Below are 17146 nucleotides of genomic sequence, written 5' to 3' on the forward strand. Positions count from 1 at the left end.
GGAGTAAATGGACATATTCCTAGAAAAATACAACCTTCTCAAACTCAATCAGGAAGAATCTACAAATCTCAATAGGCCAATAACTATGGAAGTAATTGAAGCAGGCATCAAAAAGCTTCCAGCAAAAAAAGCCCAGGGCCAGATGGCTTCACAGGGGAGTTTTACCAAACATGCAAGGAAGAACTAAAAGCTATCCTCCTCAGACTATTCCAAAAAATTCAAGAGGAAGGAACACTTCCCAGCTCATTCTATGAAGCCAGCATCACCCTCATACCAAAACCAGATTAAGACAACACAATGAAAGAGAATTACAGGCCAATATCCCTCATGAACATAGATGCCAAAATACTCAACAAAATCTTAGCAAATCGGATCAAGCAGTACATCAGAAAGATCATACACCCTGACGAAGTAGGATTTATCCCAGGGATGCAAGGATGGTACAATATCCACAAATCAATAAACGTGATACATCACATAAACAAATTGAGAGAAAAAACCACATAGTCATTTCAATTGATGCAGAAAAAGCATTTGACAAAATCCAACACCCATTTTTGATAAACTCTAAGCAAGGTGGGAATAGAGGATCATACCTCAACATAACAGAATCCATATATGACAAACCCACAGCCAACATCATACTCAATGGGCACAAACTAAAACCATTTCCCCTAAGAACAGGCACAAGACAGGGATGCCCACTCTCACCATTCCTGTCCGACATAGTACTGGAAGTATTAGCCATTGCGATTAGACAAGAAGAAGAAATAAAAGGCGTCCAAATTGGAAAAGAAGAAGTAAAGCTGTCCTTATTCACAGATCACATGATATTGTACCTAAAAAACCCTAAAGACTCCATTAAAAAATTGTTACACTTAATAAATGAATTTGGCAATGTATCAGGATACAAAATTAATGCCCAAAACTCTATGGCATTTCTATACACCAATAGTGAACTTACAGAAACAGAGACTAAAAAAGCAATCCCATTTACCATCACACCAAAAAAATTAAGATACCTAGGAATAAAGCTAACTAAAGAGGTAAAAGACCTCTTCTCAGAAAACTACAGGATGTTAAAAAAAGAGATAGAGGAAGACATAAACAGATGGAAGAACATACCATATTCATGGATTAGTAGAATCAACATCATTAAAATGTCCATACTACCCAAAGCAATCCATACATTCATTGCACTTCCCATTAATATACCAACAGCATATTTCACAGACCTAGAACGAACGCTCCAAAAATTCATCTAGAATAAAAAAAGACCCTGAATAGCTTCAGCGATCCTGAGAAAGAAGAACAAAGTATGTGGGATCTCAATACCTTATATCAAGCTGTATTACAAAGCCACGGTTCTCAAAACTGCCTGGTACTGGCACAAAAACAGATTTATCAATCAATGGAATAGAATGGAGAATCCAGAAATCGACCCAAACCAATATGCTCAATTAATATTTGACAAAGGAGGCAAGAACCTACAATAACGTCAAGACAGTCTCTTCAATAAATGGTGTTGGGAAAATTGGACAGATACATGCAAAAAAAAATGAAACTAGACCACCAACTTACACCATACACAAAAATAAACTCAAAATGGTTAAGGGACTTAAATGTAAGACGGGAAACCATAAAAATACTAGAGGAATCCAAAGGCAACAAAATCTCAGACATATGCCGAAGCAATTTCTTCACCGATACAGCTCTTAGGTCATTGGAAACTAAAGAGAATAAACAAGTGGGAGTACATCAAAATAAAAAGCTTCTTCACAACAAAAGAAACCATCAACAAAACAACAAGAAAGCACACTGCATGGGAGAACATATTTGCCGATTTTATCTCTGATAAGGGTTTAATCTCCAAAATTTACAGGGAACTCCTCATACAACTTAACAAAAGTAAGATAAACAATCCAATCAAAAAATGGGCAAAGAACCTAAATAGACACTTTTCAAAAGAGGACATTCAGAAAGCCAAGAGACATATGAAAACATGCTCAAAGTCACTAATCATCCAAGAGACCCAAATCAAAACAACAATGAGATATCATCTTACACCTGTCAGAATGGCTATCATAAAGAAATCAACAAACGACAAGTGCTGGAGAGGATGTGGAGAAAAGGGAACACTCGTGCACTGCTGGTGGGAATGCAGACTGGTGTAGCCACTATGGAAGACAGTATGGAGTTTCCTCAAAAAGTTAAAAATGCAACTCCCATTTGACCCAGTGATCTCACTTCTAGGAATATATCCCAAGAAACCAGAAATACCAATCAGAAAGGATATATGCACCCCTTTGTTCATAGCAGCACAATTTACCATAGCTAAGATCTGGAAACAGCCTACGTGCCCATCAGCAGATGAATGGATTAGAAAACTGTGGTACATCTACACTATGGAATACTATGCTGCTGTAAAAAAGAAGGAATTTTTACCATTTGCAACAGCATGGATGGAACTGGAGAGCATTATGCTAAGTGAAATAAGCCAGTCAATGAAGGAAAAATACCACATGATCTCACTCATTTATGGATAATAAAGACCATTATAACTGATGAACAAAAATAGATACAGAGGCAGAGCAGCATCAAACAGACTGTCAAACTACAGTGGGAAGGCTGGGGAGTGTTGGGGGGTGAGAGGGGGGTAAGAGATCAACTGAAGGACTTGTATGCATGCATATAAGCATAGCCAATGGACATACAACACTGGTGGGTAGGGGAGGCTGGGGGAACGTCAAGGGGCGGGGGAAGGAGACATATGTAATACTCTTTGTAATACTTTAAGCAATAAAACAAAATTAAAAAAAGAAAATATAACTACAAATACAATTTTAATGTTAAATATTATTAGAGAGTATCCACATTTCTTTTTTCTTTGCAAGTAAAATCCTGAACTTTTGTAAGAGTAATGATTTGGGAGTACTGGGCCGAATGGAAGTTCCATTTTTAACTTTTTGAGGAAACTCCATACTGTTCTTCACAGTGGCTGCACCAGTTTGCATTTCCACCAGCAGTGCACGAGGGTTCCCTTTTCTCCACATCCTCTCCAGCACTTGTGGTTTGTTGATTTGTTGATGATAGTCATTCTGACAAGTGTGAGATGGTACCTCATTGTCATTTTGATTTGCATCTCTCAGATGATTAGTGACTTTGAGCATGTTTTTATATATCTCTTGGCATCCTTTATGTCCTCTTTCAAAAAGTGTCTATTTAGATCCTTTGCCCATTTTTTGATTGGATTGTTTATCTTCCTTTTGTTAAGTTGCATTACTTCCCTGCAAATTTTGGAGATTAAACCCTCGGAATATATCCCAAGAAATCAGAAACACCCATCAGAAAGGACATATGTACCCCTATGTACATAGCAGCACAATTTACCATAGCTAAGATTTGGAAACAGCCTATGTGCCCATCAGCAGATGACTGGATTAAAAAACTGTGGTACATCTACACAATGGAATATTATGCTGGTGTTAAAAAGAAGGAACTTTTACCATTTGCAATAGCATGGATGGACATTTTACTAAGAGCCTTATACTGTAGAGCATTATACTAAGCGAAATAAGCCAGTCAGAGAAAGATAAATATCACATGATGTCACTCATTTGTGGAATATAATGAACAACATAAACTGATGAACAAAAATATATCCAGAGATATAGAACCACCGAACGGACTGTCAAACCTCAGAGGGCAGTGGGGGACGGGAGGGAGGTGTAAGAGACCAACCCAAAGACTTGTATGCATGTATATTAGCATAACCAATGGACAGGGACGCTGGGGCAGTGGGGGCCTGTCCTGTGGGATGGAGGTGGCCGGGGAGGGGTCAATGGGGGAAAAAGGAGACATATGTAATACTTTAAACAACAACAACAAAAAAGAGTAACAATTTGACTCTTAAAACTCTATTTCATTGAAATGTAAGCTCTGTATCTGATGCCCTCAATAGGTACTTCATATGATCTCAGGCATAGGGTAGGTTTTCATGGAATATGGCTTTAATTTATGAATGTACAATAAATCAGGTGGCTAAAACAGAAATAGTCATAATATCAGTTAAAACTAGCTGTAGTCAAATTGCAAAAACTTAATATTTCATTTGTTGTTAACAGATAACCATCCTGGACATTTCAGGTGATTCTTTCAGTTTGCTAACTCTTTCTTATAAGTTAAAAAATCTGAATGTGGGCAATTGGGGAAGTCAGAAAGCCCTTTCAAAGGATGTTAGAAACAGCTTTTTAATAACAAAGAAAAACACAGGAACTTGGCAACATGTCATGGCAGTAGCTTTAGCTACAAAGAACACATAAATAAAAAAATCAGTTTTGCATCCTGTTGTTCCTGGCAGAAGTAATTACCAGTTAGTAAAATTTGTGTGCACAGTAATTACCTTGATCTAAGTGCCAAGTCTAATGAAGGACTAGAAGAAGGAAATTAACATCTGTTAGATGCTTGGCCAGGGCTTTGTGGAATTGTTAGAAAAAAATAGGCCCGAGTCAGCATTGGCTGCTTTAAGGTGTTGTGCAATGGAGTGGGCAAAATTATAAAGCTACTATGAAGCACATTTACCTATGTTGATGATTTACTTTTATTTTTGCCCATTTTCCCCATCCTAAATGCAGAAATGTAAAAGTTTGTAAAATTCTAAAGTAAAATGTGTTCACCAAGTATTTAGTTTGCTCTCCCTTCAGGTGTGTTTCAATCTGATTTGCCAGTGCTTAAATGAAACTGTAGTCTATTAGTGGGTGTGGATATAATCTCGCACAAATTACTATGACTGCGATTGGGCAGCATTCTTGTACCCAGCACAGAAGGAAAAGTTTATTTGCCTTTTTTGCAATAGCACCTGTGACGATACCTATTCCTCACATTCACCCAATTAAATGACCTTTTAATTCACTCAATTAAATGTCTAGATAAGTAACAAAATATGGTTAAGAGCACAGGCTTACAAGTGACTTTCCCAAACAAGCCATTTGAAATCTCTTTGCTTCAACTTTCTCATCTCTAAACAAGAGACAAAATTAGGCCCAGCCATTTGGCTCAGTATATAGAGCATTGGCCTGTGGACTGAATGATCCCAGGTTCTATTCTGGTCAAGGGCATGTACCTTGGTTGCAGTCTCAATACCTACCCGAATCGGGACGCATGCAGAAGGCAACCAATCAAGGTATCTCTCTCACACTGATGTTTTCCTCTCGCTGTTTCCCACCCTCCCTTCCACTCTCTCTCTAAAAAAACAAACAAACACACACAATAAAAAATGAAACAAAATGAAAAACAACAATGAAAAATGTCCTTGGGTGAGGATTAACAAACAAAACAAAAATAAATAAATAGACAAAATTAGTACTTGTTGCAAGAGCGTTGTTGTGAGGACAGACTAAGTGGAAATATGTAAGGTGCTTAGAAGAATGTCAGGCACATAGTAAACATTAAATAAATGTTATTACCATCATTATTGTTATTGTTAGTACAATTATTAGGTATTTTTCCTCTCTAGAACCCTAAACTTATGGGGAAAATTAGAAAAATATCTCAAAGGGTTAGATTTCTTCTACCTTAATTTATATTTTCTTCTTCCACACCTCTATTTTAAAATGGGTGTGGGTGGGTGGTGGGGGCCCGGGGGTGGGATGTAGGAAAACATCAATAGCTGGGGGAGAAGTTTAAGCCCAAGGAAAAAAGTAGAGGAAAATGAGATTGTCTTTTCTCTAAGACACATGGTTTCATTCTAAGAGAGTAAGCAACATGTTTTATTAGGTTGTTTTGCCATTCATGCTGATGCTTTTAGAATTTTATAATAAGGTCCTAAAATTTTAATGATTTACACTGCTTCTCTATCATGGTTATGCTATTTTTAAATTTTATTTTAAACTAGAGGCCCTGTGCATGAAATTTGTGCACAGAGGGAGGGAGTGTCCCTCAGCCCAGCCTGTACCCTCTCACAATCCGGGACATACTAGGGGATGTCCAATTGCCAGTTTAGGCCCAGGATCAGGCCTAAACTGGCAGTCGAACATCCCTTTCGCAATCCTGGACCACTGGCTCCTAACCGCTTGCCTGCCTGCCTGATCGCCCCTAACCACTCACTTGCCTGCCTGATTGCCCCTAACACCTCTTCCTGCCTGCTTGATCGCCTCTAACCACTCACCTGCCTGCCTGATTGCCCCTAACCACTCACCTGCCTGCCTCATAGCCCCTAACCACTTGCCTGCCGACCTGATCTCCCCTAACTGTTCACCTGACTGACTGATCACCCCTAACTGCTTGCCTGCCTGCCTGATTGCCCCTAACCACTCTGCATGCCTGCCTGATGCCCCTAACTGCTTGCCTGCCTGCCTGATTGCCCCTAACCGCCTCTGCTTCAGCCCCCACTGCCGCAGCTTTGTCCATAAGGCCATCTGGAATGATGTCCCAAAGGTCGTTCGGTTGTCCGGTATAATTAGCATATTACACTTTTATTATTATAGATAATGGAAAAGCAGAACAATCTTTTCAGAAGAAAGTCATACACAAACTGGTTAATAATTGGATGTTTTGATAATTCTTAATTGCATACTCTTTTATTCTGTATTATGTAACTTAAGCCTCTCAGGCAGGCAAAACTTAACTGAAACCTGCAAGTTGCCAGTTTTCACCTAATGCAGAGTAGAACCCTAGGCAACTCAACTTCGAATCATAACAATGAGTTTTCTAGCTAGCAGTGGTAATGAAAAGAAAAAAATACTGACCTTAAAAATTAAATAGTGAAATTTTGATTTTAAAAAAAGGCACCAGGAAAGGATAGTAAATTTAGCTGAGCATTTTATGGTAAGATTTGGCTGGAGAGATGAATATAGTAGAGGGCAACATGTGCATTAAAAATGTCCTTGATACACTGGAGAAGTGGCCAGATATAATAGGATAAGTCTTAAGCAGGTAAGTGCAGGACTTCACTAAAGCAGCTATCTGGGTTGTATAAATAAAAGATAGAAAAGTGTGTCAGAGGATGTATATTTTGAAAACTAATTAATATTTGGATTTTTATTGTATCATAGCAGATTCAGAATGTTGTTAAAAATAGATATATTTTGACACATTGTTCCAGAAATAGACATGACTTTTCACACCATTCATGCCAATTATTTGGTCCCTCTTATACCTAATGAATTATATCACCAAGATGGAAAACTGAATTTGGGATTTAGTCCAAATCTATGTAACTGAACAAGCCAACTGGTTTATCAGTGACCAACATTTAGATGTTAAAAATTCATACCTGTCCATCTGTTCCAACAGTGCCTCCACAATCAGTGAGAAGTTCTGACATGTCATAGTAGCTAACAAACTCCCACAAACAGGCCTCTAGGTTCAGATTTCGGTAGAAGCGTAAGGTACTTGAACCTCTGATAGATGAACTGTACTGATAAGGATACATCTCTCCAACTATTTCTGGATTTTTTCTAGCATCAGTCAAAAAACCATGATGGGTCTTTACTTCAGTATAATCCAGGAGATTTGAGCACTTGTGGTTTCCAATTCGTGTGCCATCAGGGCTGAGGGTGAGCTCGAAGTTGGAAAGTTCTTTAGTGGAGATCACAGGGAGCATGCCTATAAGGAATTGTAATCATTACCACCATTCTTTTTTTAAAAAAATTATCTTTATACTTGAAAGCATTACAGATCTCCTTTTTTCCTCCCACAATTACCCCCTCCTCCCGACTCCATCCCTCCCAAAGCCTTCACTGCACTATTGTTAAGTGTCCATGGGTTATGCATATATGCATATAAGTTCTTGGGTTAATCTGTTCCTGCCTCTCCCCCGCTATGCTCCCCTCCCTTTCCCTCTGTCTGAGACTCTCCAGTCTGTTGCATGTGTCCATGTCTCTGGATCTATTTTGTTTGCTAACAGCGAAGAGCTTAGAACACTTTCTAATTTCTTTATCTCTTGAGAAGATAGTCATAAAATACTGTAGAGCAGTGATTGTCAAAGTAGTATCTTAGTACCCCTTGGGGTCTTGGGAATTTTTCAGGAGATCTATAACATTAAAGCTATTTTTGTAATAATACTAAGATATTATTGGACTCTTCCACCTTATTCTCTCACTGTGGTAGGTCCGTTTTAGCCTGATGGGTTTCTCCTCTGCCCTTTGCACCCCTGAGTCACATATCCAAATGGACCTATAGAGAGAGTGAGCCAATGTGGGACCAATGTTATGTTGTAAAGAGGACAGATTCCTGTCAATCTAATCTGCCTGCTCAAAACAAATTTGGGTTTATAAAAAACAGAGAAAACATTTTATAAGGGTGGGGGAGTTTACCTTGTAGTTTCTGATAGTACCTAACATTTCATCTCTCTTAGCTACTTAAAATATAACTAGCAACCGAGAAATAACAAATAATTACTTCAGGTATAAAGTGAATTGAATGGAATACAACTTGGAAATGTCTTCTGTATGTAGACAAATGTTCATAAAGTATAGGTAAAATTATTGACTCACAAATTCTGGCCATATTTCCCTACCCAGAGAAAATGAACACAAAATACAATAATGCTTGCTAGTTGCATTCTTAATTTTATTTCAGTACCTAAGAAATGTCTTAGTTATTGCAATAAATATTGGGAGAGATTTCTAAAACTACAGCCACAATAGTGCCAGTATAAAATAGCAAATACATGTTGAAGGCGAACATTTGAGATACCAAAATGCTTTACTATAAGTCCAAGATCAAAAGTTTTGAAGACATATTTGTGCTATTTCATAACAGCTAGCATGTTAACCAACATTTTATTCCATTGTGTTTCGACATGTGTTAAACTTACCTAATTTTAGAGAATGCTTAAAATGTCAGAATGTTAAATGGGCAGAAAGAAAGCAGAAACATTTGAAAGAAACAGAAAAACTTGAAGCTCAAGTTGCAAATTGAGCACTTATTGTCTGCTTAGTTAAATAGAGTATACAGTAAAATAAACCTGGTAATAAACTTTCCATGACTTTGTTTACTGAAGTCACTTACCGTCTGTGTGTGGCATCATGACCGTGAGCCTGATAAGGTTTGTGTACTCCGGGTCCTCAGGGCCCATGTAGCGCAACTTAGCTGAAAATGGCTCTGCTCCCACTATCCCTGGCACCCGAGGCTGACAAAGACCTAAAAATGAACACATTTATGCGAAAAGGAGGTAATGGACAATGTCTGAAGAGTATTTTAAAAATAGGTACTATGATTTTTTCATGTATTTTAATATTCTCTCTGGACTCAAGGCATTGCTGAGAATAGAAAGCAGAAGGAAGCAGAAGACCATGGTGTGAGAAGTAATTACAACAGTTTACTGGCTACTTCCTAACATTTGAGGTATTTTTAAAGCGTTTGAGAAAATATATTTGTTCAATGTGATTTAATATGTGCTGAATATTCTAGGTTGTGAAGTATAGTTACAAAATTATTTATAATAATAAAAGTGTAATATGCTAATTAGACCAGACAGCTGAACGACCTTCCGGATGTCATTCTGGATGTCTTTTGGACAAAGCCACTGCAGCAGGGGCTAAGGCAGAGGTGGTTAGGGACGATCAGGTAGGCAGGTGAGGAGATAGGGGTGATCAGGCAGGCAGTCAGAGTGGTTAGGTGTGATCAGGCAGGCAGGCAGAGTGGTTAGGGACAATCAGGCAGGCAGGCAGAGGCAGTTAGGCGTGATCAGGTAGGCAGGCAGAGTGGTTAGGAGTTATTAGGCAGGCAGGAGAGCAGTTAGGGGCAATGAGGCAGGCAGGCGAATGGTTAGGGGCAATGAGGCAGGCAGGCAGAGGGGTTAGGGGCAATGAGGCAGTCAGGCAAGTGGTTAGGGGTGATCAGGCAGGCGGACAAGCAGTTAGGGGTGATCAGGCAGGCAAGCAGTTAGGGGCGATGAGGCAGGCAGGCAGAGTGGTTAGGAGCAATGAGGCAGGCAGGTGAGTGGTTAGGGGCGATCAGTCAGGCAGGCAGGTGAGCAGTTAGGAGCCAGTGGTCCCAGATTGCGAGAGGGATGTCTAACTGCCAGTTTAGGCCCAATCCCTCAGCCTAAACCAGCAGTTGGACATCCCCAGAGGGGTCCTGGATTGTGAGAGGGTACAGGTCGGGCTGAGGGACCTCTGCCTTGTGCACGAATTCATGCACCGGGCCTCTAGTCCTATATAATAAAAGCCTAATATGCAAATTGACTGAACAGCAGAACGACTGGTTGCTATGATGCCCAATGACCACCAGGGGGCAGACCCTCAACACAGGAGCTGCCCCCAGCCTGCAGGCCCCAGACCAGCCAAGGCGGGTGCCAGCGGGGACTCCCTGATCGCCCCATTGGTCATCCCACAGATTGGTCCTGATCGCTGGCCAGGCCCAGGGACCCTACTGGTGCACAAGTTTCATGCACCAGGCCTCTAGTTTAATATAAAGTATGAACAGACACAGTATGGATGATTGAAAATCAATGGAAAAAAAGTAAGTGTAGTTTACTCTAAACATTAAATATACATTATTTGATCTTATAAAATATACATTATTTATAAGCTAATAAAACTAAAAAATGCGCTCATTTTTAAAACAAAAACTAATGTGTCTTTGAAATAAGAGAACAAAATATTTAGTTTTCTCTATATATGTTATTTCTTACAGTATGTGTATTATAAATTATAACTCATTTTTTCTCTTCTCTCTCTCTCTCTCTCTCTCTCTCTCTCTCTCTCTGACACTCAAGAATTTTGACATGAAAAATCTTTCTCCAATATTTACTTTAAGGTAATTTTAATGTTTTCATTTTAATATATCATGGAAGTGACCGAGATGTTGAATTACAATTTGAAGACATCTAGTAAATATAATTTTCAACTGGTACAAAATTGGGGAATTAGATACTTATTAGGACAGGAATAAAATCAGAGGGCAGGCCTCAGTATTTGGGCTGTTTTATTAGTAGGACTTATTTTAAGGTATTTCTTAATTTTTCTTTTTTTGGTACCAACTCAAAAGTTTGGTTTTAAGAGAAACTTAAACACCATATGTTTTAATCCCAATAAAAGGGCATATTTACTATACATGATATTAAAAAATATTGATCCTTATTATATAATGGGGAGGTGGTACATATACATTTCTTTATGCAGTAAGTATACTTCTAAAATCTTGTATGCAAATAGAAGTTTTAGAAATAGAATCTTATAAATAAACATTTATTTTAAAATCTAATTTAAAATGTTTTCTGTAGAGTGAAGGATTGGTTTATAAAGTGGATTTCCTATCTTTTGTTATCTTTAACCATATCCTATTCTCCACCCCAACGTGTCAAGCTCCAGTCCTGAACACAATCTCCCTTGTATTACCAAGGTCTGGGCACTTGTACATACTTCTCTACCTGGATGATACCTCCTCTTCAGTCCCCAGCAAACTCCTACTCATGCAACAACCAACTTGGAATATTTTAGCATTGTATATGAGCCAATTTTCTAGGTCTGAACCTTGTATACTATCTGCTTCATTTTTTGATCCTCTCACATGCCTTCCATTTCTCTGCTTAGTTCCCAGACTATTCCATGTTTTTTTCATGCTTCTCTGAGTCATTACTCATGCCCTTTCCCCTCTGTTTTCAAGATTCAGATTAAGAATCTCCTGTTTAATAAAACCTTTCCTGACCCATTCTGGGTAGAACTAATCACAACCACTTTTGCATTTCTGTGCCCTGTCCATACTAAACGTTGTGTCCTCAATTTGAGTTTAAACTCCTTGAGGACAATAATCTTGCCTTATTTATTTATTTTTTAAAAATTCTGAGCATAAAGCACTTATATACCAGCAGAAAGTCTGGTGTATGATAGGTGATTTTAAAATGTAGAATGAACAAATATTTGTTTTTAATAAATATATTAAAATGGATTATTATTTTTAAGTACTTACTAGTATAGCATATTATAAAATACACTAGTGGCTCAGTGCACAGAATTCGTGCATGGGGAGGAAGTCCCTCAGCCCAGCCTGCACCCTCTCCAATTGGGGACCCTTTGGGGGATGTCTGACTGCCTGCAGTTGGACATCCCTCTCGCAATCTGGGACTGATGGCTCCTAACACTCGCCTGCCTGCCTGCCTGATTGCACCTAACTGCCTCTGCCTGCCTGCCTGCCTGATCGCCCCTAACTGCTCTCCCCTGCCTGCCTGATCTAGCCCCCAAATGCTTCTGCCTGTCTGATCACCCCTAACTGCCCTCCCCTGCTGGACTGATCTCACCCCCAACTGCCTTCCCCTGCCAGCCTTATCTCGCCCAGTCTCTGTGTCTCTTTGTTTTTCTCAGCAGTTCTCCAGGCCTCCCTGCCTCCCTGTCTCCCTCTTCCTCTTTCCCGGTTGGGAGGAGGCGGGGCCAGTGGGGGCTCCTCCACCCTCTGCAGACCCTCCCTTCCATCCTGGGCTCTTCAGGCCCAGTCTGTTTTGTTTCCTCATTCTGAGAGAGTGAGTTGGGATGGAGGGAAAGAAAGGGAGAAAAGGCTGTGAGCTGGTGGGCACTGTGTGTGTCTGTGCATGTGCATGGTTGTGAGTGAGTGTGAGTGCCGGCCCTGCCTCCCTCGTCCCTGTCTCCACTGCCACAAGTCCCCACCCACCAGAGCCTGTTGCGCACGCAGCCTGGCCATTAGGTAGAGTCTTCAGTTGTTGTGGATGTGATAGACCCAGGGTTTTTATATATTAGGATGGGGCATTTGAAAAAATTAATAACCAGACATTAAACATTTATAATATGCCATGGTATCCCAATGACCTTTGTGTGAAAATAGGAATATGTTACCTTCTTCTTTACTGATGGTTACAATAGGGCTCATCAGCTCCAGGCCTTCATTGCCATTGGTATTGACAGCACGAGCCGCACACTGTACCCTGGAGCCAGGTTGAAAGTATATGGAGTCTAAAGTGATCATCTTGGATGATGTAAAATAGGTGTCAAAGTCCACTTCTTTCATGGGGCTGGTCACACCATCAGTGCCAGTGGGTGCACTAATCAGCCATCGGTACAGAGTCAAAGTATCATTGATGTTCTCACTTGTACAAATAGAACCTGTTTTGTCATAGTTTGAATATTTAGGATTGCAAGCCTATGGGGAACACAGAACTCTGTTAGGGTCACAATATAGGATAATGTGTAAACTATTCATCTCAAGTTCCATCATAGTGCTTTCACTGATGCTTTTCCCTCCTTCCTACATGCTATTTGTGCAACCCTCAAATTTTTATTCCTAGCCATGATAGCTCTTATGAACTCTAATCTTGCATTTCAAACTTCTATTGGATGTTTCTACTTCTAAGTGATACAAGTAAAAGTGTTATTCATTTCATCATCTCTTGAATCCTCAGAGTTGTCCATATAATGGTGGGATAGAGAATCTTTGTTCCTTCTCTGTCTCCTTTCCTTCTTCCCTCCTTTCTCTCATCTTGCCCTCCACATCCAGTGGGTCAGTGAACTTGGTTGATTCTTATTTTGCAATATTTCTTAAATTTCTCCCTTCCCATTCCCAACACCACCTCCCTAATTGAGGGCCTTTCTAGTCAAGTGACACACTGCTGCCATGGTAACACTCCAACACAACTTCTCCTCTCATGAAATTCTATGCAAGAACTCCTTGCTACCCAACAAATGAAGTCCACATTCTTTAATGTAACATTTAAAGACCTTTATAACTTGACACCAAATTATTATGTTTGCCTTGTTAATTCAATAAACATTTATTGTGAACCCATTTTATGTAGGTCATCATACCAGGGCTGTTCTGATATAAAAATAGGCCCCAGTTTTTGCTCACAGGGAGCTTATAATTTAGATTTAAGTGTAGGCAAATAAAAGTGGAATAATAATATTCCATTCTTTAACTTGGTTGGTGTGGCTCAGTTGGTTGGAGCATTGTCCCATACACCGAAAGGTCACCGGTTCAATTCCAGGTCATGGCACATACCCCAACTGTGGGTTCGATCCCGGGTTTGGGCACATGCAGGAAGCAACTGATTGATGTTTCTCTCTCACATTGATGTTTCTCCCTCTCTTTTCCTTTCTCTCTAAAAGCAGTGAAAGATAATATGCCACTTTTTTTGCTATTCTTCTAGATGTAACTTATGATGCAATTACTTCTTCCTGAAATGACTTTCCCTTATCTGACTCTTCTTTCAAACTGAAATTCCACCGGACCATCCTAAGCCTTCCCTTGTATACAGAGCTGCATTATTCTTGTGAATATGTTCATATTTTGTCCCGTAGTAACTAATTTTCACATGTTTTTATCTTTTTTACTTTTTGATTTCCCTGAGTGCAGAATCCAACCCTTATTTATTTTCCTATTAGTGACAGACACTGAGATAACATGAAATAACAATCTATGTACACATCACTTAATTAAGCTTTGTTGAATAAAGGAAGAAAAATGAGAACTTTGATTAATGCCATATTTTCCTTTTCAAAGTAGTATTTTCCCACTTTTATTTCTTCATGTCAAAGCTAATACTATATTAGTTAAGCTAGAATTATTTTAAGTAATTATTTTACAATTTTCTTCAATTTCCTACTCACTGTGATACAGATGACAGGATAACCAGACACAGGTCCAGCATTCTCTTTAGCTCTGGAAGTATCATCATACATCAATAAGGACACAATTTGAGGGATAGAAGGAAAAGTGACATCTGCCATGCTGTTCATTTCTTCTATATACACAATGGCTTTTGTCACCTAGTGGGAAAAGATAATTATCTATGATTATTAAAATATTTGACTCTTAGTGGTTCTATTGCACAGAACAATGCCATGATGCTTGGCAAGTCCCTGGCTTCATCATGATAAAATTGTCACATGCAGATACCTTTCAGAGTGACAGATCCTGTATGGTTTATTCTATGTGACTCTGGCACCTTGGCCATATCTTATGGTATCAGGGAAGAGTACCTGAGACCAGGGCAGTATGTGTTGAACAAAGGCCCATGAAGCATTTGTGCTCTAATTTTTTTTCTATAAATTGTGATGAAAGTAGCTAAATCTGTCTTGGAGTTGTTACGTAGAAGATCCCTAAAAAAAAGTCAATTAGTTGATAGTGGGAGAAAAGCTAAAAGACACCCTGAGAGAAGGTAGATCCTAGAGGTTATGTGATAGTTTGGGCTATGCTGAAGTTAGTGCCAGTATAAAAACAAAGCTTTAAATGGTCAGAGCTTGAAGGAGCCTGAAGCACAGGCAGAGGGAAAAGTTGAGTCATGATAGGAGAGGAACCTGTGAACATGTGCTGCTGGTAAGGTAATCAGAACACCTTGCTGATAAATTTGCCTTAGCTCCTGAATACTCTTCCAATATCTAACTACCATAGTTTCCAAATCTATATTTGTAAGTGCGTTCTTAAAAAAGCTTTTATTACTTGAAGTGAATCTCAGTTTCTTTCACTTAAAAAAGTTTAATAACATGCTCCATAAAAATAACAAAAGACTAATTTTTATGTGATTAAGGCTTAAGAAAAGATTTTCTGCTCATACTTCTTTAATTTTAAATATGACTTTAAGAAAAGCAAGGCACTGTAGCAGAAATATCACCAAGTAGTAAAAATTACAAAATGGTAACCCATACTTAAGGAAGAAAATCTCTCTAATTTGATTTCATAAAAATAGTGAAACAAATAATAAAAGAAATAGAGTAAATTTAAGCATAGATATTATAAATATTGATCTGTTCCTAAATCATTTAGCTTTAAAAATTATTTTAGGCCCTGCTGTTGTGGCTCAGTTGGTTTGAGCATCATCCCATGCACCAAGAGATCACTGGTTTGATTTCCAGTTCAGGACACTTGCAGGCTGTAGCAGATCGATGTTTCTCTCTCATCAATGTTTTTCTCACTCTCTCCCTTTCTCTTCCTCTCTCTCTAAAACCAATAAAAACTTATTAAAACATTGTTTTAGGTTTAAAGGTAAAAAAATGTTTAAATTTGTTCATCGTAAAGAAAGATCGGTTGCGTATGCAACATAAATTAAATAAATAGAAAAGAGGTGTTAGAACTGCAACATTTTGGGCTATGCTGAAGTGAGTGCCAATAAATGTTATATTTACTCTAAACATTAATTTAATAAAGCTAGGTTGAGAAGGTAAAGATTTTTTGAAGATTAGCAAACTATTTTGTGAATTAAAATGTGTGTTTTAATGAGTTGTGCACTGAATTAATGGTCTCATCTTTGTGCTGAGATGATGCTTTCTCTCTGGAGATTAATTCTAGATTGCTGTACATGGGCAGATGTAGGGCTCAGTGACTCTAGTCCTTGAGTTTCTACAAACATGATTTTTCAAACAAAGACACGAATCTCTTGATTATAATCTAATAGGAACAAAATTTATTTAGGAGTTAAAAGGGATAATGCACATCTCCTTTCTATAGGCTTGTACAGAGTCCCATTGCTGTATTGTACACTATGAGATGCTTATATGCAATTTCCCTGATAAAATGTTAGCTATGAATTTGTACCTGTATTTATTACTTACCTGTGTCTCTGCTATCATATTTTCATCAGGTTTTAGGTGAACAGTGAATGCCTCTCTCATCTCTCTAACCCCATCGTGGATTACTTCAATTTCAACAATGTGCTGGGTTTCTCCCTCCTTAAATTCAATTTCTATAAGTGCAAAATCACAAATTTAAATATTTTACATATGAATATGAGTTTTTGTTAAGCTTTTTTGTGAGCGATTCACAATGTGAAATACATTTTACAATATGGACCAGTGTGTGTGTGTGTGTGTGTGTGTGTGTGTGTGAATGAAATGGAATAAAAAGTTTTTTAAAATCACCTATTTCTATTATATTCATTACACTCTAATATTTTCTATTTTATTCCATTCTATCCTGAAAAAAATTTAATCATAAGCTACTATATTTATTGGACCTCAGTTTGAAAAAATGCTGAGTTATGGAAAAGATAATCAACAGTTCTAATACCAGGACACAACCAGAAAAATTTGCATCTTATTTCCCAAAATTTCTAAACCAACAGGACATAAGTCAAATGAATATGGTCACAGATATTATTGAATGTGAACAGTATTTACATTATGTATATATCTGGAAAAGCTGAATGTAAAATTAAGATTTTATCAACATATCAAATTATATCTTAAATTATATCTGT

At 38.4% G+C, this 17146-nt stretch overlaps 1 protein-coding gene across 1 annotated transcript in view; it reads right to left on the reverse strand.

Annotated features, from left to right (window-relative positions):
- FREM2 (FRAS1 related extracellular matrix 2) overlaps positions 1 to 17146 on the reverse strand; it is a 334592-nt gene that overhangs the window by 40691 nt on the left and 276755 nt on the right. The window contains exons 12-16 of the mRNA XM_059684337.1: positions 16503 to 16633; positions 14562 to 14720; positions 12795 to 13098; positions 9013 to 9144; positions 7274 to 7605 (exon numbers count right to left, since the gene is read on the reverse strand). Of these exons, the coding sequence (XP_059540320.1) occupies positions 7274 to 7605; positions 9013 to 9144; positions 12795 to 13098; positions 14562 to 14720; positions 16503 to 16633 (1058 nt within the window). The remainder of the gene's footprint in view (positions 1 to 7273; positions 7606 to 9012; positions 9145 to 12794; positions 13099 to 14561; positions 14721 to 16502; positions 16634 to 17146) is intronic.

Source organism: Myotis daubentonii, chromosome 2 (assembly GCF_963259705.1).
Source record: "Myotis daubentonii chromosome 2, mMyoDau2.1, whole genome shotgun sequence".
Classification (NCBI taxonomy): domain Eukaryota; kingdom Metazoa; phylum Chordata; class Mammalia; order Chiroptera; family Vespertilionidae; genus Myotis; species Myotis daubentonii.